Source organism: Malaya genurostris, chromosome 2, assembly GCF_030247185.1.
Source record: "Malaya genurostris strain Urasoe2022 chromosome 2, Malgen_1.1, whole genome shotgun sequence".
NCBI lineage: Eukaryota > Metazoa > Arthropoda > Insecta > Diptera > Culicidae > Malaya > Malaya genurostris.
The window spans coordinates 324,321,129-324,348,890 of record NC_080571.1 but is presented as its reverse complement, the minus strand read 5'-3'; the positions used below and the strand labels follow the sequence as shown (position 1 = coordinate 324,348,890).

Below are 27,762 nucleotides of genomic sequence, written 5' to 3'. Positions count from 1 at the left end.
AAATTTACAGTTTAATATCAGTACCAGAATAGTTAACGAACATTTGCACATATAATGTAGAAATAATTAAAATAGGCAGTAATCGAAGAGAATGTTTTTTTTGGATTTAGGTTCATTTAAAATATTCATGCCGATTTTTGCGTTTGATTGTGCATTAACTAAATGTTAATGGCATCGATAACCTAATACAAAATTATCCTACATTTAGTCTTGCGGCGGGTTTCATCCTACCATTTAGTTTACATTGCCGCTTTAATTTTCTAACGGGTTCACAGAAATTATGGTCAATTATTTATCCACAAAAATTATGGATACGAAATTAATTTTTGGTATAATCTTGCCATCATAATTGTAATCCCCAAGAACAAGTAAACTTAACACTTTGTTGTTTCATTTCGTTATTAATTAAGAGTTTGAGCTGTAGAGTGTTTACTGTAAGTGTAACTACAAAGATTGTAGTAAATATGAATCTGCAAAATTATCCTACTAATAGTACTACAAGGCCAAGGGAATCTAGTAGGTTTATTAAGTTAAGAAGTACAACAACAGTACTATTAGTGACAATATTCTACTAACAGCTCAAACGGAAATCTAGTAAAAATTATCCTAGTTACGAAGTTTAAAATTTAAATTTCTAAAATAACTCAATAATTAGACCAAAATGTTTCTAAAGGAGTTCTCGGACAATTGTTAGTACAGGGGGTATAGCTCAGTGGTAGAGCATTCGACTGCAGATCGAGAGGTCCCCGGTTCAAACCCGGGTGCCCCCTCGAGAATTTTTTTGATCGTCGTCAATCTTATTACAATACATATATGCAGTGCAACGAGTTTATCAAAGTTTCAAACAATCTTTTTTAACCATAATTTATTCTCTAATGAATGTTAAGCCTGACATTTTGGATGAAATATCAGTTTTGATCAATTTTTCACCAACGTTTGATGGAATATTGCTTACATATTATGAATGTAGATTTTAATCCCCCTATAAAAAAGCTAGCAACACTGCTTCAATGCATTTGTATTAGATTGTGCTAGATAAAATAAACAAAACTGGATAATTTCTGTTACACAAGAAGTTTTCTGGAAAAATAAATTTAGAATATATCTACTTCCGTTTCATATAAAAGGAACAACATTGCAGCCTTTCTTTCAATTTACTTAGAAACCTGATACACTGATGAATACAAGTGTATTCGAAATACGTATCTGTGATGTGACGTTTATTATACATGTTTTAAAAGTGTTGTGAGATACATACTGAATGTGTATAGTGACGTGATATACCTATAGTAGAATTCAATGGTAAAAAAATTTTTAATTTGATCATAAATATTCTACTAAACACTCAGACCCTGTTAATTAGTGACAATGGCTACCAAGCCTAGTGAGTTAAATAGGTTTTTAAAGTTAAGAAAGAAAATCGTAGGAGTATCCAAACATATTGCATTTTTGAAAAAATGCAAAAACTTTGGAATTATTCCAAAATGCTGTAGTATACGAGGTAGGAAATCCTTTTCTAATTATATCATGTGTAAAATACAGAGGGAAATTTTAAAAGAAAATTTAAAAAAGCTATATAGCATCCAAAACGTAAAAACTATGGAATATTATAACCTTAACTTAAAACTGGCAAAACAATACCCCCAAAGTTTTGAAAGTTTGTTAACCAAAGTAAAAATCGCTGAGCATTGTGAATCTGAAAGAAAACGAATTCTCCTTCATAAGAAATTCGAAAATTTGATTGCCCAAAACGGTACAACCCAACCCCCGAAACTTTCGATACAGTTTTCAGAGAACTTCCTAGTCAATCATTCATCTCAAAACTTCACAAACGAATAAACAAATCTTAACTTGGGACTGAATTATGCTATTTCTTCCAAAGTTAATCTCGAAGAAGTTATCATAGACGTTGAAACTGGTCTAAATAACTGTAACCTTACTTTTGCAAAAAAAAAATGACACCAGAACTATTATAGCTGAAGTCATTAAAAATACTCCATTAAGATATCAACAAACTAAAAATGAAAGAGAGCTAGTTAAACAATTGCAAGTTAAACAAAGTTAAAAGCCAGTTTTTTATGTAAAAGCTGACAAGGGAAACAAAGTCGTTATTATAGAAAAAGATGATTATGACAATCTAATAGCCCAAAAAATTAATGACGAACCTTCTGAACTCAGGTGAAATCGAAGATGACGAAATAATGGTATCTTTCGATGTAACCGCCTTGTTCCCAAGTGCCTCGGTGAAGGACTCAATCAATCTGTTGGAAGATTGGTTACTTCAACAAAAAGTAGTAGTTTATGGAAATGCAAAGTAAGGTCTTATCTTAACCTAACTCGACTTTGGATGGATGTAAATTATTTCACATTTAGAGGTGAATTTTATAAACAATTACAAGGGGCCCCGATGGGTATGGGCTCCCCCCGTTTTTATGCGAATTATTTATGGTTTTTATGCGAATTAAGCTTTTAAATAAACAGGGATTATTACCTAATCACTGGTGGAGATACGTTGATGATATATTTTGCATCATCAAACGAAATGATTTAACAAATTTCTTAGAAATAATTAAGAATTTACATAAAAATATTAAATTCACCCATGAGGAAGAGGAAGACAACAACTTACCTTTCTTAGATATTCTCATTGTCAGGAAGACAAAATCTTTTTTTGAAATATATAGGAAGCCAAACAAACACAAACCGTGTCATACCAAAAACTTCCAACCACTCTCACCAACACAAAATGGCAGCATTCCATCATACCTCTCAGAGAAGATGCGATAATAAAATAGAAAAATTTTGTTTTCGAAATTAGAAAGCTCAATGAATATCAAAATGTTGACATTACTCATACGCTTGCAAAGAGTCTTACTCCTCAATATTCGTTGATGGAAAGTCGTAAGATCTGCAAAATAACACGGCGAGTCTACTAATGAGATGCCCTATCGGTACAATATTTCTATCCGTAGACAGAAGGCGATGTCGTAGCCAAGTAAGTCTACGGTGCTTTAAAAGAGTAAAAAAGAGGTTCCACCGAGATTTGAACTCGGATCGCAGGATTCAAAGTCCTGAGTGCTAACCGTTACACCATGGAACCGTTGATGAAAACGTCGCATAGAGCGATACTATTATGTCTTCTGGTATATCAGACAAATTAAATTTTCACATGTTAGGTTGGCTCCAATGTTATTTGCACGAATATCAATGTTTTTTTTCAATTCCCACAATACATGACAATTCATAATAAATTTTTTAACTACAAAATTAAACTAAAATTGTAATAAATTTCTGAGATTGTGTTTATTGATATAAGGTATTTTTTCACCAGCTTGTACCACATGGTCGGAAGCTATGGTGTAACGCTAGCACTCAGTAACCCTGCGGTCCGAGTTGGAATCTCGGTAGCTTCCTTTATGCTGCTGTACACGAATTTGCACGAATATCAATGCTTTTTTTTCAATTCCCCACAATACATGACAATTCATAATAAATTTTTTAACTACAAAATGAAAATAAAATTGTAATTAATTTCTGAGCTTGTGTTTATTGATATAAGGTATTTTTTCACCAGCTTGTACACATTGACGGAAGCTATGGTGTAACGCTAGCACTCAGTAACCCTGCGGTCCGAGTTGGAATCTCGGTAGCTTCCTTTATGCTGTACACGAATTTGCACGAATATCAATGCTTTTTTTTCAATTCCCACAATAGGGGACAATCCATAATAAATTTTTTAACTACAAAATTAAACTGAAATTGTAATTAATTTCTGAGCTTGTGTTCATTGATATAAGGTATTTTTTCACCAGCTTGTACCACATGGTCGGAAGCTATGGTGTAACGCTAGCACTCAGTAACCCTGCGGTCCGAGTTGGAATCTCGGTAGCTTCCTTTATGCTGCTGTACACGAATTTGCACGAATATCAATGCTTTTTTTTCAATTCCCCACAATACATGACAATTCATAATAAATTTTTTAACTACAAAATGAAAATAAAATTGTAATTAATTTCTGAGCTTGTGTTTATTGATATAAGGTATTTTTTCACCAGCTTGTACACATTGACGGAAGCTATGGTGTAACGCTAGCACTCAGTAACCCTGCGGTCCGAGTTGGAATCTCGGTAGCTTCCTTTATGCTGTACACGAATTTGCACGAATATCAATGCTTATTTTTCAATTCCCACAATACATGACAATTCATAATAAATTTTTTAACTACAAAATGAAAATAAAATTGTAATTAATTTCTGAGCTTGTGTTTATTGATATAAGGTATTTTTTCACCAGCTTGTACACATTGACGGAAGCTATGGTGTAACGCTAGCACTCAGTAACCCTGCGGTCCGAGTTGGAATCTCGGTAGCTTCCTTTATGCTGTACACGAATTTGCACGAATATCAATGCTTTTTTTTCAATTCCCACAATAGGGGACAATCCATAATAAATTTTTTAACTACAAAATGAAAATAAAATTGTAATTAATTTCTGAGCTTGTGTTTATTGATATAAGGTATTTTTTCACCAGCTTGTACACATTGACGGAAGCTATGGTGTAACGCTAGCACTCAGTAACCCTGCGGTCCGAGTTGGAATCTCGGTAGCTTCCTTTATGCTGTACACGAATTTGCACGAATATCAATGCTTATTTTTCAATTCCCACAATACATGACAATTCATAATAAATTTTTTAACTACAAAATGAAAATAAAATTGTAATTAATTTCTGAGCTTGTGTTTATTGATATAAGGTATTTTTTCACCAGCTTGTACACATTGACGGAAGCTATGGTGTAACGCTAGCACTCAGTAACCCTGCGGTCCGAGTTGGAATCTCGGTAGCTTCCATTATGCTGTACACGAATTTGCACGAATATCAATGCTTATTTTTCAATTCCCACAATACATGACAATTCATAATAAATTTTTTAACTACAAAATGAAAATAAAATTGTAATTAATTTCTGAGCTTGTGTTTATTGATATAAGGTATTTTTTCACCAGCTTGTACACATTGACGGAAGCTATGGTGTAACGCTAGCACTCAGTAACCCTGCGGTCCGAGTTGGAATCTCGGTAGCTTCCTTTATGCTGTACACGAATTTGCACGAATATCAATGCTTATTTTTCAATTCCCACAATACATGACAATTCATAATAAATTTTTTAACTACAAAATGAAAATAAAATTGTAATTAATTTCTGAGCTTGTGTTTATTGATATAAGGTATTTTTTCACCAGCTTGTACACATTGACGGAAGCTATGGTGTAACGCTAGCACTCAGTAACCCTGCGGTCCGAGTTGGAATCTCGGTAGCTTCCTTTATGCTGTACACGAATTTGCACGAATATCAATGCTTATTTTTCAATTCCCACAATACATGACAATTCATAATAAATTTTTTAACTACAAAATGAAAATAAAATTGTAATTAATTTCTGAGCTTGTGTTTATTGATATAAGGTATTTTTTCACCAGCTTGTACACATTGACGGAAGCTATGGTGTAACGCTAGCACTCAGTAACCCTGCGGTCCGAGTTGGAATCTCGGTAGCTTCCTTTATGCTGTACACGAATTTGCACGAATATCAATGCTTATTTTTCAATTCCCACAATACATGACAATTCATGATAAATTTTTTAACTACAAAATGAAAATAAAATTGTAATTAATTTCTGAGCTTGTGTTTATTGATATAAGGTATTTTTTCACCAGCTTGTACACATTGACGGAAGCTATGGTGTAACGCTAGCACTCAGTAACCCTGCGGTCCGAGTTGGAATCTCGGTAGCTTCCTTTATGCTGTACACGAATTTGCACGAATATCAATGCTTTTTTTTCAATTCCCACAATAGGGGACAATCCATAATAAATTTTTTAACTACAAAATTAAACTGAAATTGTAATTAATTTCTGAGCTTGTGTTCATTGATATAAGGTATTTTTTCACCAGCTTGTACCACATGGTCGGAAGCTATGGTGTAACGCTAGCACTCAGTAACCCTGCGGTCCGAGTTGGAATCTCGGTAGCTTCCTTTATGCTGCTGTACACGAATTTGCACGAATATCAATGCTTTTTTTTCAATTCCCCACAATACATGACAATTCATAATAAATTTTTTAACTACAAAATGAAAATAAAATTGTAATTAATTTCTGAGCTTGTGTTTATTGATATAAGGTATTTTTTCACCAGCTTGTACACATTGACGGAAGCTATGGTGTAACGCTAGCACTCAGTAACCCTGCGGTCCGAGTTGGAATCTCGGTAGCTTCCTTTATGCTGTACACGAATTTGCACGAATATCAATGCTTATTTTTCAATTCCCACAATACATGACAATTCATAATAAATTTTTTAACTACAAAATGAAAATAAAATTGTAATTAATTTCTGAGCTTGTGTTTATTGATATAAGGTATTTTTTCACCAGCTTGTACACATTGACGGAAGCTATGGTGTAACGCTAGCACTCAGTAACCCTGCGGTCCGAGTTGGAATCTCGGTAGCTTCCTTTATGCTGTACACGAATTTGCACGAATATCAATGCTTTTTTTTCAATTCCCACAATAGGGGACAATCCATAATAAATTTTTTAACTACAAAATGAAAATAAAATTGTAATTAATTTCTGAGCTTGTGTTTATTGATATAAGGTATTTTTTCACCAGCTTGTACACATTGACGGAAGCTATGGTGTAACGCTAGCACTCAGTAACCCTGCGGTCCGAGTTGGAATCTCGGTAGCTTCCTTTATGCTGTACACGAATTTGCACGAATATCAATGCTTATTTTTCAATTCCCACAATACATGACAATTCATAATAAATTTTTTAACTACAAAATGAAAATAAAATTGTAATTAATTTCTGAGCTTGTGTTTATTGATATAAGGTATTTTTTCACCAGCTTGTACACATTGACGGAAGCTATGGTGTAACGCTAGCACTCAGTAACCCTGCGGTCCGAGTTGGAATCTCGGTAGCTTCCTTTATGCTGTACACGAATTTGCACGAATATCAATGCTTATTTTTCAATTCCCACAATACATGACAATTCATAATAAATTTTTTAACTACAAAATGAAAATAAAATTGTAATTAATTTCTGAGCTTGTGTTTATTGATATAAGGTATTTTTTCACCAGCTTGTACACATTGACGGAAGCTATGGTGTAACGCTAGCACTCAGTAACCCTGCGGTCCGAGTTGGAATCTCGGTAGCTTCCTTTATGCTGTACACGAATTTGCACGAATATCAATGCTTATTTTTCAATTCCCACAATACATGACAATTCATAATAAATTTTTTAACTACAAAATGAAAATAAAATTGTAATTAATTTCTGAGCTTGTTTTTATTGATATAAGGTATTTTTTCACCAGCTTGTACACATTGACGGAAGCTATGGTGTAACGCTAGCACTCAGTAACCCTGCGGTCCGAGTTGGAATCTCGGTAGCTTCCTTTATGCTGTACACGAATTTGCACGAATATCAATGCTTATTTTTCAATTCCCACAATACATGACAATTCATAATAAATTTTTTAACTACAAAATGAAAATAAAATTGTAATTAATTTCTGAGCTTGTGTTTATTGATATAAGGTATTTTTTCACCAGCTTGTACCACATGGTCGGAAGCTATGGTGTAACGCTAGCACTCAGTAACCCTGCGGTCCGAGTTGGAATCTCGGTAGCTTCCTTTATGCTGCTGTACACGAATTTGCACGAATATCAATGCTTTTTTTTCAATTCCCCACAATACATGACAATTCATAATAAATTTTTTAACTACAAAATGAAAATAAAATTGTAATTAATTTCTGAGCTTGTGTTTATTGATATAAGGTATTTTTTCACCAGCTTGTACACATTGACGGAAGCTATGGTGTAACGCTAGCACTCAGTAACCCTGCGGTCCGAGTTGGAATCTCGGTAGCTTCCTTTATGCTGTACACGAATTTGCACGAATATCAATGCTTTTTTTTCAATTCCCACAATAGGGGACAATCCATAATAAATTTTTTAACTACAAAATTAAACTGAAATTGTAATTAATTTCTGAGCTTGTGTTCATTGATATAAGGTATTTTTTCACCAGCTTGTACCACATGGTCGGAAGCTATGGTGTAACGCTAGCACTAAGTAACCCTGCGGTCCGAGTTGGAATCTCGGTAGCTTCCTTTATGCTGCTGTACACGAATTTGCACGAATATCAATGCTTTTTTTTCAATTCCCCACAATACATGACAATTCATAATAAATTTTTTAACTACAAAATGAAAATAAAATTGTAATTAATTTCTGAGCTTGTGTTTATTGATATAAGGTATTTTTTCACCAGCTTGTACCACATGGTCGGAAGCTATGGTGTAACGCTAGCACTCAGTAACCCTGCGGTCCGAGTTGGAATCTCGGTAGCTTCCTTTATGCTGCTGTACACGAATTTGCACGAATATCAATGCTTTTTTTTCAATTCCCCACAATACATGACAATTCATAATAAATTTTTTAACTACAAAATGAAAATAAAATTGTAATTAATTTCTGAGCTTGTGTTTATTGATATAAGGTATTTTTTCACCAGCTTGTACCACATGGTCGGAAGCTATGGTGTAACGCTAGCACTCAGTAACCCTGCGGTCCGAGTTGGAATCTCGGTAGCTTCCTTTATGCTGTATGCTGTACACGAATTTGCACGAATATCAATGCTTTTTTTTCAATTCCCACAATACATGACAATTCATAATAAATTTTTTAACTACAAAATGAAAATAAAATTGTAATTAATTTCTGAGCTTGTGTTTATTGATATAAGGTATTTTTTCACCAGCTTGTACACATTGACGGAAGCTATGGTGTAACGCTAGCACTCAGTAACCCTGCGGTCCGAGTTGGAATCTCGGTAGCTTCCTTTATGCTGTACACGAATTTGCACGAATATCAATGCTTATTTTTCAATTCCCACAATACATGACAATTCATAATAAATTTTTTAACTACAAAATGAAAATAAAATTGTAATTAATTTCTGAGCTTGTGTTTATTGATATAAGGTATTTTTTCACCAGCTTGTACACATTGACGGAAGCTATGGTGTAACGCTAGCACTCAGTAACCCTGCGGTCCGAGTTGGAATCTCGGTAGCTTCCTTTATGCTGTACACGAATTTGCACGAATATCAATGCTTTTTTTTCAATTCCCACAATAGGGGACAATCCATAATAAATTTTTTAACTACAAAATTAAACTGAAATTGTAATTAATTTCTGAGCTTGTGTTCATTGATATAAGGTATTTTTTCACCAGCTTGTACCACATTGTCGGAAGCTATGGTGTAACGCTAGCACTAAGTAACCCTGCGGTCCGAGTTGGAATCTCGGTAGCTTCCTTTATGCTGCTGTACACGAATTTGCACGAATATCAATGCTTTTTTTTCAATTCCCCACAATACATGACAATTCATAATAAATTTTTTAACTACAAAATGAAAATAAAATTGTAATTAATTTCTGAGCTTGTGTTTATTGATATAAGGTATTTTTTCACCAGCTTGTACACATAGACGGAAGCTATGGTGTAACGCTAGCACTCAGTAACCCTGCGGTCCGAGTTGGAATCTCGGTAGCTTCCTTTATGCTGTACACGAATTTGCACGAATATCAATAATTTGCACGAATAGCAATAATTTCTCTCGGCATATTAGGCCCTAATAAATATATTGTTAAACAAAGAAAGGAAGCAGTTTAAGGATAAAATTCACCATGGCATTTTTTTCTTGTTTTTCTTTCACACATTGATTGGCCATTCCGTAAGTTTAAAGCGTAATAAATATGATCATGTTAATATGAAAGTAAATAAAAGTTTTGCGTATCAAAAAATCAGGGGGCACCCGGGTTTGAACCGGGGACCTCTCGATCTGCAGTCGAATGCTCTACCACTGAGCTATACCCCCAAGGGTGTTGTACTGGAGCTTTTAATGTTATAAAAGTTTTGTTTGAACTAATTTCAATTTATGAATACAAACACAAATTAATCGTAACGCACACTAATGCCCATGTTTTACCTATCCACTGACGTGCTATTGCTATTAGGGCAATCTGGTGTGAGAAGCTAGTAGGCGTGGCATAGGATATAAGTCTGATTTTTAACTAGGAGCACTAGATATATTACAGAATGTGCGAGAGTGACATCGAATACATCACAAAGAGTAGGTGAAATACATGGCATCATAGCAATTACTGGTAGTGATCGGTGTACTCGTGTGGTGTTAGTGTGGTAAACTGTGCTGAATCGAGAAAATTGTATGATTAATGCTTCATATTGATAATGGGAGGTACATTTTGGTTTCGCTTATGGCATCAATGAATAATCGTTGTTTCGCTTCATTTTCTTCTTCTTCATTAGATTCCTATAGTGGGGAAGGTATAGTATGTAGCCATAGTTTAATGGGGTAATTAATTTTAATTGACTCGGTTCAGGTGAGCGAGTTTCCTGTAGATATCAGCGGAACGTCGTACTGGTGAAAACCATCGGAACGTTATACTGATTAAGTAGAGACTACTGCTTATTGCATTTTCTACGTCATTAATTAGGATTATGATTTATGTAACAAATACCTATAATTATGAACGGGATTCATATCAAATCATGAAATAAGAGCAAATATTGATTTGTTGTAGTATATTTTTCCACATGACGAAATTCAGAATTTATATAATTTAAAGATTCTCTCATTGTAGTAGCCCATCCCCATGTTAAACTTTGAACTACCATTCGTAACACGGATCTCCCACCTGGTGGGTGCCCACCCAAGCGAAGTGTAGAAAGGTTATGCTCATTAAAATGTTAATGAACCATAATTAATATAATTAAAAAAAGCAGTTTCAATTTCAACATTACGAAACCATAATCACAGTAATAATCTCTTGCGGAAATTGTCAACAAATTTCGCGGTGGATGTGAATCTATTACCAGATGCCTACCCTGTAGGGAATCTGACTATTGCTATTTTAATGAATTAGTATGAAATATAAATACCATGAAACTGCACTCGTCTGCACGCGAATATGTTTTTCTATATAATGTACCTGAAATTACAGCATTACATATGGTTACAATGCTACCACAAATGAAACTAAAGAAAGAAAAGTCTTTTTTCATCCACATAGTGGTGTAATGATGCTTATCTCATATTATTCATTATCTCTTATATATTCATCAAAATTCTACAAATTAAAAAAGTTTGGAAATCAGTTTTGAAGACTTCTTTTGCGTAATAATAAGCAAAATCTTGGCATTACATTCCTGTAGTGGAATTTGGCCTTTCTGTTTCAACAGACTTCGCAGCCGTACAGAATCATTGCATGGCTAGTACTACTATCCTACTGACACTATGAATCCTTCCAGGTCGGGACACGAGACTAATACTACTACATTTGAATGCAAGTTAGTGAAAATCGATTCAATCATATTTGAGAAAATAAAGTGAGTCTCATTTTAAAGATTTTGACCACTAATTCCGGAATTTCCGGAACCGAAAACTGGATTCCGGTATAGTGAAATCCGGATCATTTCACTTTGTAATGTAAGATCTGAATCAAAATCGGAATATTTCTATGGTATTTGGCTAGAAACTATTTCAATTTGTAGGTTATGTTAGTTTCTTACCACATAAACCGACTTCGGCTATATCAGTTCCGGAAGTACCGGAAATAGTGGTCAAAAACGTAATTCCCATGATTATCTCAAAGACGGTTAAAGCGAGAATCAAGTGAAAAGTCTTGTGGTCTTATAAGCTGCCATAGAATTCCATTGTCCGGATCCGAAAAGAGTCACAAGACAGAGTGAAGTATGTTTAAAATTTGAAATCGTCACTTGGAGCACCGATGTAAAATAACGGAAAAATTTCTTTGGAAGTTAACTTATAACTGTTTACAAATTGAATACGTTATGTTAGGTGGATGAAAACATATTCTCACTCATATGGTTTTCGGTGTGCCATTTGTATCAAATACATTCTTTAAATCATGGTATTATTACTTGAAATATCGGTAATACACCTTTACTATTCCAATATAGCAACAAATGAAATTATTGAAATTTGCACTTTTTTTTCACATTTTACTGAACAAACTTCTCAACTTTTATTGCAATTTCTGAAAGTATATTGAGGATAGATTTCATTCCTCAAGCTAACTCAAAATTGGCGAAAATCGATATGGGACTGATATGCGAGTATGGGCAGTGCATTGTAATGCCGTTTTTCATTGAAAAATACTGGTGGCGTGGATTCCTCTGGACTTTCGAACAGAAGTGCAATTTTTTGACGATGTTTCATTGCCATTTCACGTCACCAGTGTTTTTCAATGGAAACCGGCATAACATATTGAGGACAATTAGAGCAACACCCGGATCTCGGATGACGACAGTGAGAGGGATTCCCATCAACAATTCCGTGTGGAGGATTCTTATTTGCGGATTGTTTTTACGGGCCCCAATACATGAGAACAAACCCTCCGAGTATTCCTCACACAAAAACGCGACTCTCGCATGAATTGCACCTTAAGACCAATCCGCACTCGGCTGTTTTTTTTTTCTCTTCGGCTTTGACTCAGCGTATGACGGATCCGGCAAAATTTGTAGATCGGTCGTCACGATACACAAATTTGGATTATTAAATATTTTTGTGTATTAAGAAAAATAAGGAACACTTTTAAATCCTAGAATTTCCGGGCGCCCTGAAATCGTCCCAATTCCAATGACCCATTTCATATACAGAGTAAATTGTGTTCCGATGTCTCCGATCCCCGTGTTCCGATGTCTTCAGCCCCGTCTCAATGCAATGTTTGCGTCAAATGGATTAAAACATTACAGAAAGACTATCGTCCCCTAGCAAATGGTAAGCAATCGACGCGTATTGAGTTTAGTTTTCTGCAGTTTGGTATATACAATTAACATTTTTCGATCTTACCAATACTCCAGTTTGGGACCATTCATAAACCATTCATTCATTGAACACACTTTACCCTATAACTTTCATTTGAAGTTTGTCAGAATCGGTTCAGTCATCTCCGAGAAAACCTAGTGAGATTATTTAACACAAACACACACACACACACACACACACACACACACACACACACACACACACACACACACACACACACACACACACACACACACAATTTTGTACACTAGTAATAGACACAGATACTAGTATTTAGATGTGCTACTTGCAACCAGAGATGCCAGGTCTGCAGATTTGTCTGTAAATCTGCAGATTTTGGGTATAGTGCTGCAGACATATTTTGTTGTGCAGACTTTTACAGACTTTTGAAATTCTCGCAGACTTTTGCAGATTTTTGAAATTCTCGCAGATTTTCGTCTATATGTACAGACTTTTGAAATTTCCGTGACCTTTTTTTTTGCTCGCCAAGACCGTTTTGCGTGTCATACCAGACACATGTCTGCAGATATTTGAAATTTTTACCTGGCATCTCTGCTTGCAACCTTCATCAGTGTATCAGTTCACATTAGAAGTCTTCAAATACACTCCAGCAAACAGGACGACAAGCCAAAATACTTGATATGTTCAAAGGATATTCAATTGTATTTGCAATATTGAATGAGTTTTTACATACAAATCAAATGGTATCCTCTCATTCTGCTACTAACGCAAAAGACGATAGTACCCAGTCGACGCCGCTCATCATCGACACGCGGGAAGGCATAAGTTAGGAACTTGCGAGCACTTAGTTATCCGACCTTTTGACAACCAATGCTTTGAGACACGAAATGTACTGTTCGTAAAGTATAAAATTATACTGAGAGCTAAGCTCAGTCAACATAGTTGGATCGATTTATTTATTGAAATCTTTATATTTATTTATTGAAATCGGTTCAAGTTTATCGTGGATTTTTCCAAAGTGTGAAAGATATCGTTTGCTTACAGTGCAAATCAAAACTTAAAAAAAATATTCAAAACGAGAAATACTTACGTTGCTGACTTTTAACAATTCCGATAAGTTTGTTAATTTTTATTTATACACATTAAAAAGTCATTAGTCGTGATTGAATACGAAACTACGCTTCGACTGCGACAAGTGGCTAAAGTCGAATTGCTAAGAGCTGATGAGTGTGAGGTGAAACTTGAAGAATAATTCCACTAAGCTTCAGAACGAAGCTACCGAATACCCAATTCCACCGCAATCGACAGCAATTTATGTACTTACAGCGTGTAAGTCAAAGAATCAAACGGATATATAAAAGAAAAACTACTGCACATGTTTCGATCGAACTACTTCATATAATGGTGTATGTGATGACGATATCACAGTGTGATGGTGCATAACCTGCAAACGACATCCTTTTACTGGTGGGCAAGCGAAACTTCATGTCACCAAGACGACGGGAACATTGGTAGCGCCTGATGGAGGGGTGTGTTCTGCAAGTGCTTTCCCTTCATCCGATTTTCCAGCTCGAGGTGGGTCGCTTTTTCTCTCTTTCCCTCTCGCTAGGTACATATTCAAGATCGTTAGGTGCTCCTAGTAGCCAGGCAATGTGATAACAAGCGCAAATGGTCTTTGCTCGTGCACCGCAAAATGTCCTTGTTTGCTGTGTATTGGTGTTTTATGTACGATCATCATAGTAAGTTAACGAGGCAGTCACGTGCCTTACTGGAAGGAGAGGGTGGTAAATTGCTTCATGTATGCATCGTCAGGAATTTGCGTTGTGATGCGCACAACCCACATTAAAATCTCAGGGCTTCATAAATCTTTTAAACGTCCTTCGGAAAGCATCGATTAGAACGGTTATCGGTTTTGGAGCGTCGCTCAGTTCGTTAACGTCATTCGGTCTGGTAGCATTCACAGTCAACCCGTTCGATCGGAAAGGATACAGACAGAGCTTAGTGCTAGTGAATCACACATGAAAGTAACCGGTTGTGACCCAGTAATCACCCCGAGAAACAGTTTGAACGCGAAATGTCTCTGCATCCGGTTACCTACAAGGAACCACACAACTCGCCGATGTCAATCACCGGTAGTACGCCCAGCGGTGGCACCATTGCTTCTAAGACACCGTTTTCGATTGAGGATATTCTGTTTCAGAACGGAGCTGCTAATAATAACAACAGTAGTAACACCAACTTCAACGTAAAACCTGTAGGAGATTCTAAAATTCATGGATCATCGCCCGGTGCACAAGTGATTGATAGTGGAGGTAGTAATAGTAGCAATACTTCTGTAGACTCCTGCCCTGGAACTAGGAAAGTTCCGCAGTTTAGTAATAGTAGCAGGATCGTGAATGGTTACAATAATAGTGTAGGTGATAACGGCGTAATTAATAGTACTAGTAATAACAATGGTGGCAATAGGAAGAATGTGAATTGTGTGATTGGCAGCAGTGAAGAGGATTATCGGAAATCTTTGCAGGCGGAGAGGTTAGTGATTTTGAGCACCTGATTTTTAGTGATGTCTCTTAGGAAGTAGAGCAATTCCAGAAATAATTATCAAATCATCAGAATTCACATCCTCCGATTCGGATGAAACTTTGCACATGTTTTCAGTATGATAAAACAATTATTTTGCCCAAATGCAGAAATCGGGCACTATTAAAAAAGAACACACTGTAAAAAAAAGTTGAATACTTTTTTCCAGATTTAGAAAACCAACCGAAAAACTAATATTTGTAAAAACTGCTTTTCAAAACAATTTCGTTTTGAACCTTCACTTAAACCTCACATGATGGTGCCAATTTGGTTAGTTACAGCTAAAACAATCTTCAAGTTCAGATTTGAGAAACTTCATGTTTGTGATAACAAAACATAGTCATTTAGACACCAGAATATCAACAGATTAAAAGAAATAAATTTGCCCATGACGACCATTCTTCTAGAAGCAGCCGTTCTCGAGATATTCAAATATGAAAATCCAAGAACTCAATTTTTTGACGATTTGCGACGTTTAAACAAGTTATACGTAATTCTAAACATATTAAAACAGTTATTGTAAATGAAATATACAATTTTATTTGCCATCAGTTAACAAAAAGGAATATTCCTGAATGAGTTTCGACGTCTCTGCCGAGCCCACTCATATAATTGTTCAGCAGTTATGATTGAACTTTTGGGCACTACCGCTTTAGGAAATTAGTGGTGATCCCAAATATATATATATATATATATATATATATATATATATATATATATATATATATATATATATATATATATATATATATATATATATATATATATATATATATATATGTATATATATATATATATATCGGTAGCGGTAAAAAACAACGTGTTGTGTCGGTTACGTCACATATATCATCATATCTCCGGAACCCGAAGTCGCAGTTATTTGATCTTCGAACTGAATCAATGGTCTAACAATAACTTTCAAACGAATGGGCCTAGGTTTGTTAAAATCGGTTCAGCCATCTCATAGAAACTTGCGCGGTTAAAAAACAACACGTTTTGTTGGTTACGTCATTTATACCATCATGTCTCCGGAACCAAAAGTCACAGCCATTTGATCTTCGAACTTGATCAATGGCCCGACAGTAGCTTTCAAACGAGCCTAAGTTTGTTAAAATCGGTTCAGCCATCTCTGAGAAAATTGAGCATTAAAAATCGCTTCGAAAAGTGCACACACATACACACACATACATACACACACAGACATTTTCCGATCTCGTCGAGCTGAGTCGATTGGTATATAATACTATGGGTTGTCGAGGCTCCGTTCGATTGTCGGTTTTTCCAGCAATCTAGTGGTAGGGTCTAAATGATGAAAAATATCATCATTTTTGAGAATTTTTTTCAAAGTTATCGTGCAACAAAATAAATTCAAATTTTTTGCATGGTTATTATTTATTATTATTATTTATTTATTTCGATTTTAACCTATTTTAGGTCACTCGCCGTTTTTTGCATGATGAAAAGCATCATTCGAACAACATTTTGTAATTTTTTCGTGGAAAAATATTGAGAAATAAGTCGGTGAAGAGGTATTTTTGAGAACGCTTCTTAAAAATCATGATTTGCGGTGTCTACTGTATCTCAGCGCAGACTGATAAGAAGTCAGTAGATGTTTTTCTAGACCCCAACGTTTCTGTTTGATTTTTTTATATTTTTTTTATTTTTGGTGGTTTTTTTTTTTTTTTTTTTTTTCATAAATACGTTTATTTCATAGGCAATATACATAAGTTTTTCTTCGCCGTGGCATCCACAATACATAGTAGTTTAAACCTAATACATTTCGAATATCATATTAGTATGTTGGTACTCATTAGTTAATCTAAACACTGTTTTTATCAAGCGAGTTGCTATTTTAAATTACATTAAATAAAATACATTTATTTTGTACATGATCTTATAACTATTTCAGGATTGTTTGTATCAGTTCACCACTTATATTCAATATCCTATAGTTGGCTATTGGTTGAACTCATGGAAGAGAAAACAGTTTAACATAAAATAAAATTTAAATTGGAACTCCAATGGATTTAATGAAATGATAAAGAAGTTTCATGTATGGAAGGTCACGACAAGCAAGAATGTCGCGAACTGGGACATTGGATAGTCTACCTTGGGTACGCAAGGAATTTATTAGTTGAGATCTGACATCACGAAACTCCACGCATGTCCAAACAACATGGTCAATATCGCGGTAACCTTCGCCGCAAGCACAATGATTAGTCTCGGAAAGTCCAATTCGAAGGAGATGTGCATCTAACGTGTAGTGATTGGACATGAGTCTGGACATCACACGAATGAAATCTCTACTCACATCCAGTCCCCTGAACCATGCCTTTGTCGATATTTTAGGAATAATTGAGTGCATCCACCGACCCAGATCATCTTTATCCCAAGAAGCTTGCCAGCTGGCAAGTGTTCTTTGCCGAGACGCGCTATAGAATTCGTTGAAAGCAATCGGTCTCTCATAAATTTCACCCTCAATAGCACCACGTTTGGCTAAAATATCGGCTCTTTCATTGCCTGGAATGGAGCAATGAGCCGGAACCCAAACTATTGTGATTAGATAATTATTATTCAATATGTCGTTCAGACACTGTTTTATTTTACCCAAGAAAAACGGTTCATTTTTGCCAGCAGCGTTTGAGCGAATGGCTTCAATTGCACTCAGACTATCTGTGAAGAGGAAATAATGGTTTGGAGATAATGTGACGATTACATTCAAGCTATAATGAACTGCTGCTAACTCTGCTATATAAACAGATGCAGGTTCTTGAAGCTTGAATGAGGCCGAAACATTATTGTTGAACATACCAAACCCTGTCGCTTCTTCCATTCGCGATCCGTCCGTGTAAAACATTTTCTCAGAGTTAATATGCCTGAACTTACTTGAAAATATTTTTGGGATTTCCATAGAGCGTAGGTGGTCCGGGATTCCACGCACTTCGCGCTGCATGGATGTGTCGAAAAATAAAGTTGAGTCAGGTACATTTAGGAGGCTGACACGGATAGGAATATATCTTGAAGGGTTGATTTCCTGTGACATATGGTTAAAATATACTGTCATGAATTTTGTTTGAGATCGAAGCTCGACTAGTCGTTCGAAATTATTAATTACCATGGGATTCAGCACATCACATCTTATTAGCAGGCGTGATGAAAGCTCCCAAAATCGATCTTTTAATGGAAGAACTCCCGCCAGAACTTCAAGACTCATTGTATGTGTCGAATGCATGCAGCCTAAAGCAATTCGCAAACAACGGTACTGAATTCGCTCAAGTTTGATAATATGAGAATTTGCAGCGGAACGAAAACAAACGCATCCATATTCCATCACTGAAAGTATCGTTGTCTGATACAATTTTATTAGATCTTCCGGATGAGCACCCCACCAAGACCCTGTTATTGTTCGAAGAAAATTTACTCTTTGTTGGCATTTCGTTATCAGATACCTAATGTGTCCTCCCCACGTGCATTTGGAATCAAACCACACCCCGAGGTATTTGAAAGTCAAAACCTGTTCGATTATTCTTCCCATCATATGAAGCTGAAGTTGCGCGGGATCATGCTTTTTTGAAAAGACGACCAGCTCTGTTTTCTCCGCAGAGAATTCGATACCAAGATGAACAGCCCAAACGGACAATTTATCTAAGGTATCTTGCAATGGTTTTTGCAGATCAATAGCTTTGGATCCAGTAACTGAAACCACGCCATCATCTGCCAATTGTCTTAGTGTACATGGGGTTACTAGACAGCTGTCAATGTCATTCACGTAAAAATTATAGAGGAGCGGACTGAGGCATGAGCCTTGCGGGAGACCCATGTAGCTAATTCTGGTTGTTGCCAAATCGCCATGTGAAAAATGCATGCGTTTCTCTGACAAAAGGTTGTGCAAATAATTATTTATAACCGCTGGGAGTCCATGTTGGTGGAGCTTGTCTGAAAGAACATCAATGGAAACTGAATCAAATGCTCCTTTAATGTCTAAAAATACAGATGCCATTTGTTGCTTTTGAGCGAAGGCAATTTGGATGTCAGACGAAAGTAATGCAAGGCAATCATTCGTCCCTTTATTTCTACGGAAGCCAAACTGAGTATCTGACAACAAACCGTTCGTCTCGACCCAAGTGTCGAGACGTCGTAGAATAATTTTTTCGAACAATTTTCTGATGCAGGACAACATCGCAATGGGTCTATATGAGTTGTGATTGGAAGCTGGTTTCCCCGGCTTTTGAATGGCGATAACTTTCACTTGTCTCCAGTCAGGTGGAACAATATTTTGCTCAAGAAACTTGTTGAACAATTCCAACAAACGTCTTTTTGCGAGGTCGGGCAGATTCTTCACCAAGTTGAATTTAATTCTGTCCAATCCAGGAGCGTTATTGTTACAAGACATGAGTGCTATGGAAAATTCCATCATTGAAAAGGGGCTATCAATGGAATCATCATTTGAAGAAGACTCCCTAACAATGCTATGCGTAGGAACGGAATCTGGACAAACTTTCCTCGCAAAATCAAATATCCATCGATTCGAGTACTCCTCACTCTCATTTCCTACGTTACGATTCCTCATTCGTCTGGCCGTATTCCAAAGAGTGCTCATTGAGGTTTCTCTTGACAAACCTTCCACAAAATGTCTCCAATAGCTGCATTTCTTAACCCGAAGTATGTTCTTGTACTTGGTTTCTAAAACCAAGAATTTTTCAAAATTCTGAGGAGTTCCTCCTCCTCGTTTTAAAAACGTCTTGAAAGCATTTTGTTTCGCGTGTTTAGCATCTGAGCACTCTTTGTCCCACCAAGGATTTGGAGGTCTTCTGTTAGACGATGGACCAAGAAATCGTTTGGTTTGGGCTTGTTCTGCGGCCTCCAGAATCGAACAAACGAGGAAGTCATATTCTTCAAGTGGGGGAAGCTCTTCCATTGAAGTTAAGACACTTGAAATATTACTTTGGTATTTAATCCAGTCAATATTTTTTGTCAAATCATATGGAATATTAACTGAATTAGCAATGCCTTTGTTACTGCTAATTGAGATGATGATTGGTAAATGATCGCTACCATGTAAATCAGGAAATACTTTCCAGGTGCAATCTAGTCGAATTGAAGTCGAACAAAGAGATAAATCTAATGCACTTGGACGTGCAGGAGGTCTTGGGATCCGTGTCATGCTACCCATATTTAGTACCGTCATGCTAAAATTGTCGCAAATATTATATATTAGAGATGATCTGCTATCATTGTAAACGGAACCCCACATCATTCCGTGCGAATTGAAATCTCCTAAAATCAAACGTGGAGCAGGAAGGGCTTCGACAATTTCATTAAGCTGTCGTTGTCCAACTTGAGCTCTTGGAGGAATATATACCGAAGCAATGCAAATGTCCTTTCCTTTAATGTTTATTTGACAAGCAACAACTTCTATACTAGAAGTCGAAGGAATGTTTAATCTATAAAAGGAATAACATTTCTTAATTCCTAAAAGCACTCCACCATACGGGGAGTCTCTGTCGAGACGTATAATGTTAAAGTCATTAAAATTTAAGGCTATGTTTGATGTAAGCCATGTTTCGCACAAAGCAAATACATCACATTTTTGACTATGCAACAAAACTTTAAATGAATCAAGTTTTGGCATGATGCTTCGACAATTCCACTGCAGGACAGTGATTGAATCATTTGCGGCGGATGATAAATTATCCATCAAATGATACAAAACCTGAAAGAGCTGGCCATTGAGCTGATAACTGTTTCAAAAAAGTTCTAGCTATTGGAAGGAATGCTGTTATGATGGTCTTTAGAGGTTCAGAAATATTGAATGCAGCGAAAATCCATTCTACAATTTCCGAAAATTTCAGTAATCCTGTTGGTGAATGTGAAATGGAGCCCACTGGATTATTGTCTTTTCTTGAGCTAGTTCCTGGATTGGTTTGTGAATTTGACAAACCAGGAGGCACAGTTTTTGGTTTTAAATTTGGCTTTTTAGCTTTAACACGGGGATCTTTTTTTGAAGGTATAATTTTAGGTGTCTTTTTTGGTATTTTGTGGTTTGTTAATCTCCTCTTAACAGACCCTTGAGGAGTGACAAACGAGGTATCTTCACTATTTCCGTCAGAGTCAGATTCCTCTGGCTCCGCAAGATTTGAAAAACCGTTTTCGGTTTCCAAAGGGGAGACATGTATGACCGTTTTGAGCATTTCTGCATATGTGCGCTTAGACCGTGCTTTTAAAGAAAGCTTCATTTTGTCTTTACGCAGCTTAAATGCAGCGCACACTGAAAGATCATCATGAGGGCTTTCCCCACAATAAACACATTTTTCAACATCTTTATCGCAAAGATTATCCTTATGAGGCCCTTGACATTTGATACATTTGGACTTATTACTACAGTAAGTAGCTGTATGTCCGAATTTTTTACAGTTCGTGCAATTCATAACATGCGGTACGAAAAGCCGAACAGGAAGACGAATTTTATCGATATAGACATGGCTAGGCAATGCAGATCCGGCAAATGTTACGCGAAACGAATCTGAGGGACGATAAGACTTTTTTCCATCGACAATAGATGCTGAGTACAATTGTTTGCACTCGAGTATCTTAACTCCCTCAAGCATGGAGTTTTTAAAACGGCCAACTCCATTTTTAAGTAAATCATCTGCTGTCAGACTTGCTTCAGTCACAACACCGTCAATTTCTACCTCCTTCGATGGAATGTAAACTCGATATTCAATAGCAAATAATTTACAGGTTACAATATCGTTTGCCTGTTTCAAGTCGTTAACTACAACTCGAATTTTATCTCTATTAACCTTACAGATTTCTTTAACTTCAGAGAAATGTGATGTCAAATCCTTTGTAATTTGCATCAAGTTTAAAATCTTTTCTTTTTTTCGAAGATAGACTATCCATGGCCCAGTGGTACCCTGTGGATAATGTTTAGCCCTCGGAGTATTTAAACTTTTACTAGTATCCGGAATCGGATTCGGATGATCTTCCATGAGATCATCCATTACATTAAATTTTTTTTGTAAATTAATAATACCAAAATAAAAACTTATGTTTAGTAAAATTTCAGATATAAGAAATAAAAAATAAATTAAATTAAATCTACCTTGTAGCTGATGTCTCTGTTCCTTTATCGTGAAGAACGACGTGAAGCTCTTCCAACGATTTCCAATTGGCAGTCTTTTGCTGTTTCCAATTGGCAGTCTTCTGTCGTTTACTGCTATTTCAGTTGCTCTGCCGTCGTTGTGAACACCACTGCACTTGCTGTACCTGACCCCAGGTACAGTGCTTTTGCTCTTGGTGGCGATCAAATGCGATGCTTGCAGTGTAGCACCTCGCGATATATGCCGTCTCTTTTGATCCTACGCAGCGTACAAATTCTGGTACCTGGTAGATCAGCACTGGGTTGCTTTAGCACCTCTGTGCCTTTGCACCCCTTCGTCTTCGCACCTTTATGCGATGGCACCTCTGTGACTCGTCACTTCTATGCTCTCGCACCTCTGTGTCTCTACACCTCTGTGCGTATGAACGGGATGGCCTTCGTTGCTAGCTTTCCAGTCGGGAAACGCCCCGAATATTGCGTTTGCTATGGGCAGTTTAACTACCTGAAGCTTAGAATTGTCTCGGTAGCAGCCGTTAACTCACGAGCCAGTACAATCGAAACACAACCTCTTCGCTTGAATGGTTTTTACTGAATGATATTTTTGGTGGTTGTTCAAAGTGAAAACTACGATTTTTCACGAAAAAATTCGCCATTTTGTAGCTGTAAAATATCCCCAAAGTAACAAACAAGGAAAAGGAAAACGTTGAGGTCTGGTTTTTTATATGTAGAAAGAGTGTGCAAAAAATTGGTTCAGTTGTTTTTGAATGACGATGGACACGGATTTTTATAACCTGGTTTCGAGAAAAACGCTTCAAAAGTTTTTTATCTGTGAAACCAATGGAAACAATTTATTACTCAAGGGACCTGTGTGCCGAGCTTTTACTTCTTCGCAGTATGAGATAAGCAAAGATAAAGGCCCATAACTTGCGAGTTTTTCTCCTATAGGCTTGAAAATTTCACAGAATATTCTTGAAATGTTTTACTATGAGAAAATACAAAGAGAATAATAAATGATTTTTCAAAAGTGTTAGACCCTACCCGCAGGCCCGTACCCAAGATTTCGTTTCGGGAGGGGCCCAAAGATGAAAAAATAATGTTACTGAAGATTGCTGATGTACCTAATTCTCGGTGTCCCTTTTATGGGTGTTTTCAATAGACACTTTAAACTTTTCCACCGGAACTGTTATTGCATTACATTTCTTTACGTTTACTATCTTGTTATTTCTGTAACAAATGTCTGAGACCTTCTAAATAACTATATATTTGTTTTTGATTTCGGGAGGGGCCAGGGCCCCTCGGGCCACCCCTCTAGGTACGTGACTGCCTACCCGCCCCTTAAGATTTATAGTATTGAAATGAACCATTCGGTTTAAAAAAATTGAGTTTGTATTCTAGGAAATAGGGTGGCAGTTTAGGAATGTTTTTCAGTAAAAGAAACTATCAAAATGCTGTCCTTTCTGGTATTCAGAAGGACCAAATTATAGAATTCTCAACGATATTAAGCACTGTGCGGAACATTTTTCTCGAACGCGATGCAGCAAAATGATAGTTCGTTTGGTGTAAATTTCGCATAGCAAAAAGTGCACAAAGCTAATCAAATTATTCAAGATTTGCACTAAACTGCTGACTTTTACTTTCAATTAGCAAAAAAGCAATCTCAACAGTTCTTTAGATAACATTTAGAGACATTAGAACGGCGGTTTTTTTATAATGTTACCCATCGTTGTCCACTTTTCGTTTTCTTTTTCTCCAATGCAAAACGACCACCAGCAAGATGATGAAATAACTTTTGTTTGAAGTGAAACTCACACTGCGAATGTCCGACATCAGAGAAGAAATAGTGCGTTTAGGCTTAGGGAACGGAACGTCATATTCGTCAATGACTGAAGCACCAGTTGAATAATGCCGGGTGTAGCTCCACTGTCTTGGCGTAGATGGCAGCCTGCGCACCCAATGTGACTCCGTTCATGCATTATCATAGACTGAAGCTAGCAAACGTGCAACAGGGTCTATTTATAGATTCGGTAAATTTCAATGTTTTGTGTTTGGACCTATTTTTTCACTATTTAAAAATGTTTTCGTAATAAACGTAGTATTAACAACAATCTTACAGTTTTTAAGAAATCATATCTAGAGTAATTTCGTTACACTTTCGTGTCGTGAAATTTTGAAAATGCACCCAGGTAAGCATAGTGAAAAAAGACGTAGTCCTACGTCAAACTGTAATTGAATCCGAAGCCAAGATGGCTCGCTGGAAACAGCCCCCAGACGCCGTCGAAAGCTACAGGACTATCTCGATTACCAAGTCTACTAAAAGCTAAGTTTCTTTGACTTAATTAGGTCCAAACAACCGGTAGCGAGGTCGGACAGCACACGAACAAAAACGATGCGGTGATGCCGCATTAGACATTTATTCATTTGCGCTCAGTTAACGAAAAACTTCTAGGCATCAAAATCTGAATGATCTGTAAAAAATATCCACTATATAGTCATCTGTCAACGAACTACTGGATTTCAGCAAATCCTGTGAAAATATTATCGTAGAACACTCGTTTTCATTTTACTTACATGGCTTGAAAGTTTGAAATGTCTTTATTTTTCCCGATTTTTAGTGAATCAATTGAAAATAATGAAGTATTTCTGCAAAGATTACTGAACGTTTCGGTAAGAAGCTTAGCTGTCCAATAGACCAATTTTCGGTAGCGAAGAAGTAGAAATTTAAGCAAGTAATGAAAATACGCGGCAGCTCAATTTAAAATTGATTTTTCAAATTTCCTAAATGTTGATCATATTTTCTTTGTTCTCTCTCTACGTGGTTCTAATATCAGCACTCCCATAAACTGCAAAGTTATTACAAAATTTCTTTGAATCGAAACGCTGACAATGTTCGCAACAAATACATGAGTACTATTTGTTAGTATCATTCATTACTGGGCAGTGTGTCTAAAGCACTTTTGCATTTTTTAGACGAAAAAGAGTTGATTTAATTTCAATTTATTTATTTTCCGATAAAGCACTAATATGCAATTTTAGATCAACAGCAAACGAAATTGAAATTTTATTTAAAGAAAATGAGTGAACCAAACGAACAAAAGCTACCGCCAGTACGAAAGAATACAATTATTGTTGACTTCAGACAGTGCAAAATTCGACCTTCGATACGAAAACTTGAAGGTTTGCTTAAGGAGCAAATGCATTTGACATTAAACTTGTGCATTTAAATCAATGCAATAAGACCTATAATGTTGTTTATATTCAGTTCTATAAAGAGTGTGATGCAATTCAATTCGCTAAAGACAATAATAATGTGCACTATGTGGAGCATGAAAATATCAAGTACAACATTCCGGTATATATGGAAGATGCGTCCCCGATCCAACTATAGCGCAACTATCTCCCAATACGGAGAGATTCTCTTTATCGAAAAAGAAAAGTGGAAGAATTTTTCCCCGGTATTCTAAATGGCGTACGTTTGTTACGCATGCGCTTGAGGAGGCCTATACCTTGTTATGTGACATTCGGTCAGGATACAAGAATACCGTGCAAATCACTTGTTACCTATGACAATCAGATGGCCACATGTCAATATTGCCAAAAAGCTGTTCACTACGGTAAGCCATGTGATAAACCGGACAAGGAGACAACTATACCAAAGGACAACGGTGCTTCCTTCACATCAACCCCAAGAAACCCCAAGACACCTGTGACAGTCACCAACAACAGGGAAGAATCCCCTTCAATGAAACCATCCAACGTAACCCCAATAGAACAAAGTACACCAGCTGCAGTTAACAGCTTACCATCCAACCAACCAGCAACTGCAAACAATGTACAACAATGCGCATTTACAGCAACTAGCAGCGAAATCAACAATAATACCACCTATGCGGCAATGAATGACGAGACGAACCGCGAACAAACTGCCCCTCAATCCTCACAGGAGGAAAATGGAAGCTCCTCTCCCCCTAGAAAAAGGGTGACAACGAGATCCAATACAAAAAAAAAATTTATCTAAAAACTCAGCTAAATCGTCCACGTAAAGCTTGTACGCAAATAGGCCTGAATAAAATATCTTTTAAATAAAAAATCTCCTGAGGCTCTTCAATATTTACATCAACATGTTCCATTATGAGTAATAATATCTTAGTAATGACTCTATGTTTTTACATATAATTAACACCGTAGCAGTTTCTATTTAAAAAATAACAGTTACATAAGGATTCATGATAAGGTAATCCATATTTTTTTTATCCTCGCATAAAATTAGGGAGCAAAACTCCCCGTTTACAGGAAAACCTTACCTTGAATGTTTCGAAAAGACTATTCTCAAATTGTTCGAAATCATTTTTGACCACAACATGATGATTTTTATAGTAAAAATATGTGTATCCTTCCTAAAGTAAAGTCTTTTCATGTCTTCAAATTTACTAGAAGTTTCAAATTAAATTAAATTCAAAATCAGAATTTCGTTGCAGTCTCCTGGAGCTTTTCACAAGTTTTTTGGGTAATTCGAGCATTATCGGCGTTCGTTTGTAGTTTTCTCCCAAAATTCGACAAAACTTTCAAAAGATAGTCTCTGAAAAATAGTTTTCGTGATTCTTAGAAAACCAAAGGTTGATCGAAGTTCATTTGAAATACTCTGAAGCTTTGAAGTCTTCGGAAATTCTTCGAAGCTTTCTCAAATGGTCCGCAGCGTACGATCATTTCTTAAGGTGACTTTATTACTGAATGTTTGGATCGTATTTCTGATACATATTCTCAAATTTCCTTCATTTGATTCTCCAGACAGCATACTCGTTCGAAATATTCAACAACACGACTTGTCAACATCTGATATGTAAAATTTACCAGCAGATCTGAAAAAAGTAATTTTCATTGATTCAAAATATACGAAAATGACAAGAAATAAATATCACTCTCAGCTGCATTTGCAAATTATGAGAACAAGATCCATGTCCAGTCAATGACATAAGCGGAAAAGTATTTTTTTAATATTAAATATTTTATTTATTATCCGTTTTTTGTCAAAATGTATATAGTTACAGTGGCTACAACATTTTAGTGATACAGTTTATAACTTTACATCTATGGTATTATCTGCTTAGTCTATGTTTTAATTTTATTTCTTATTGTTTCAGTCCTACATTGTTAGTGAATTTT

The 27,762-nt window shown here is 36.1% G+C and overlaps 1 protein-coding gene and 3 non-coding genes across 4 annotated transcripts in view; 2 read left to right on the top strand and 2 right to left on the bottom strand.

Moving 5' to 3' along the window:
* The first annotated feature begins 698 nt into the window (after nt 1-698).
* Trnac-gca (transfer RNA cysteine (anticodon GCA)) lies at nt 699-770 on the top strand. The gene has a single exon. It is a non-coding gene; the product is annotated as a tRNA-Cys (tRNA).
* A 2,258-nt stretch (nt 771-3,028) lies between these two features.
* Trnaq-uug (transfer RNA glutamine (anticodon UUG)) lies at nt 3,029-3,100 on the bottom strand. Its single transcript has one exon. It is a non-coding gene; the product is annotated as a tRNA-Gln (tRNA).
* A 6,793-nt stretch (nt 3,101-9,893) lies between these two features.
* On the bottom strand, nt 9,894-9,965 carry Trnac-gca (transfer RNA cysteine (anticodon GCA)). The gene has a single exon. It is a non-coding gene; the product is annotated as a tRNA-Cys (tRNA).
* A 4,824-nt stretch (nt 9,966-14,789) lies between these two features.
* Nucleotides 14,790-27,762, top strand: part of LOC131431378 (brain-specific homeobox protein) — a 28,849-nt gene continuing 15,876 nt past the window's right edge. Inside the window, exon 1 of the mRNA XM_058597058.1 lies at nt 14,790-15,452. Within this exon, the coding sequence (XP_058453041.1) occupies nt 14,995-15,452 (458 nt within the window). The 5' untranslated portion in view covers nt 14,790-14,994. The remainder of the gene's footprint in view (nt 15,453-27,762) is intronic.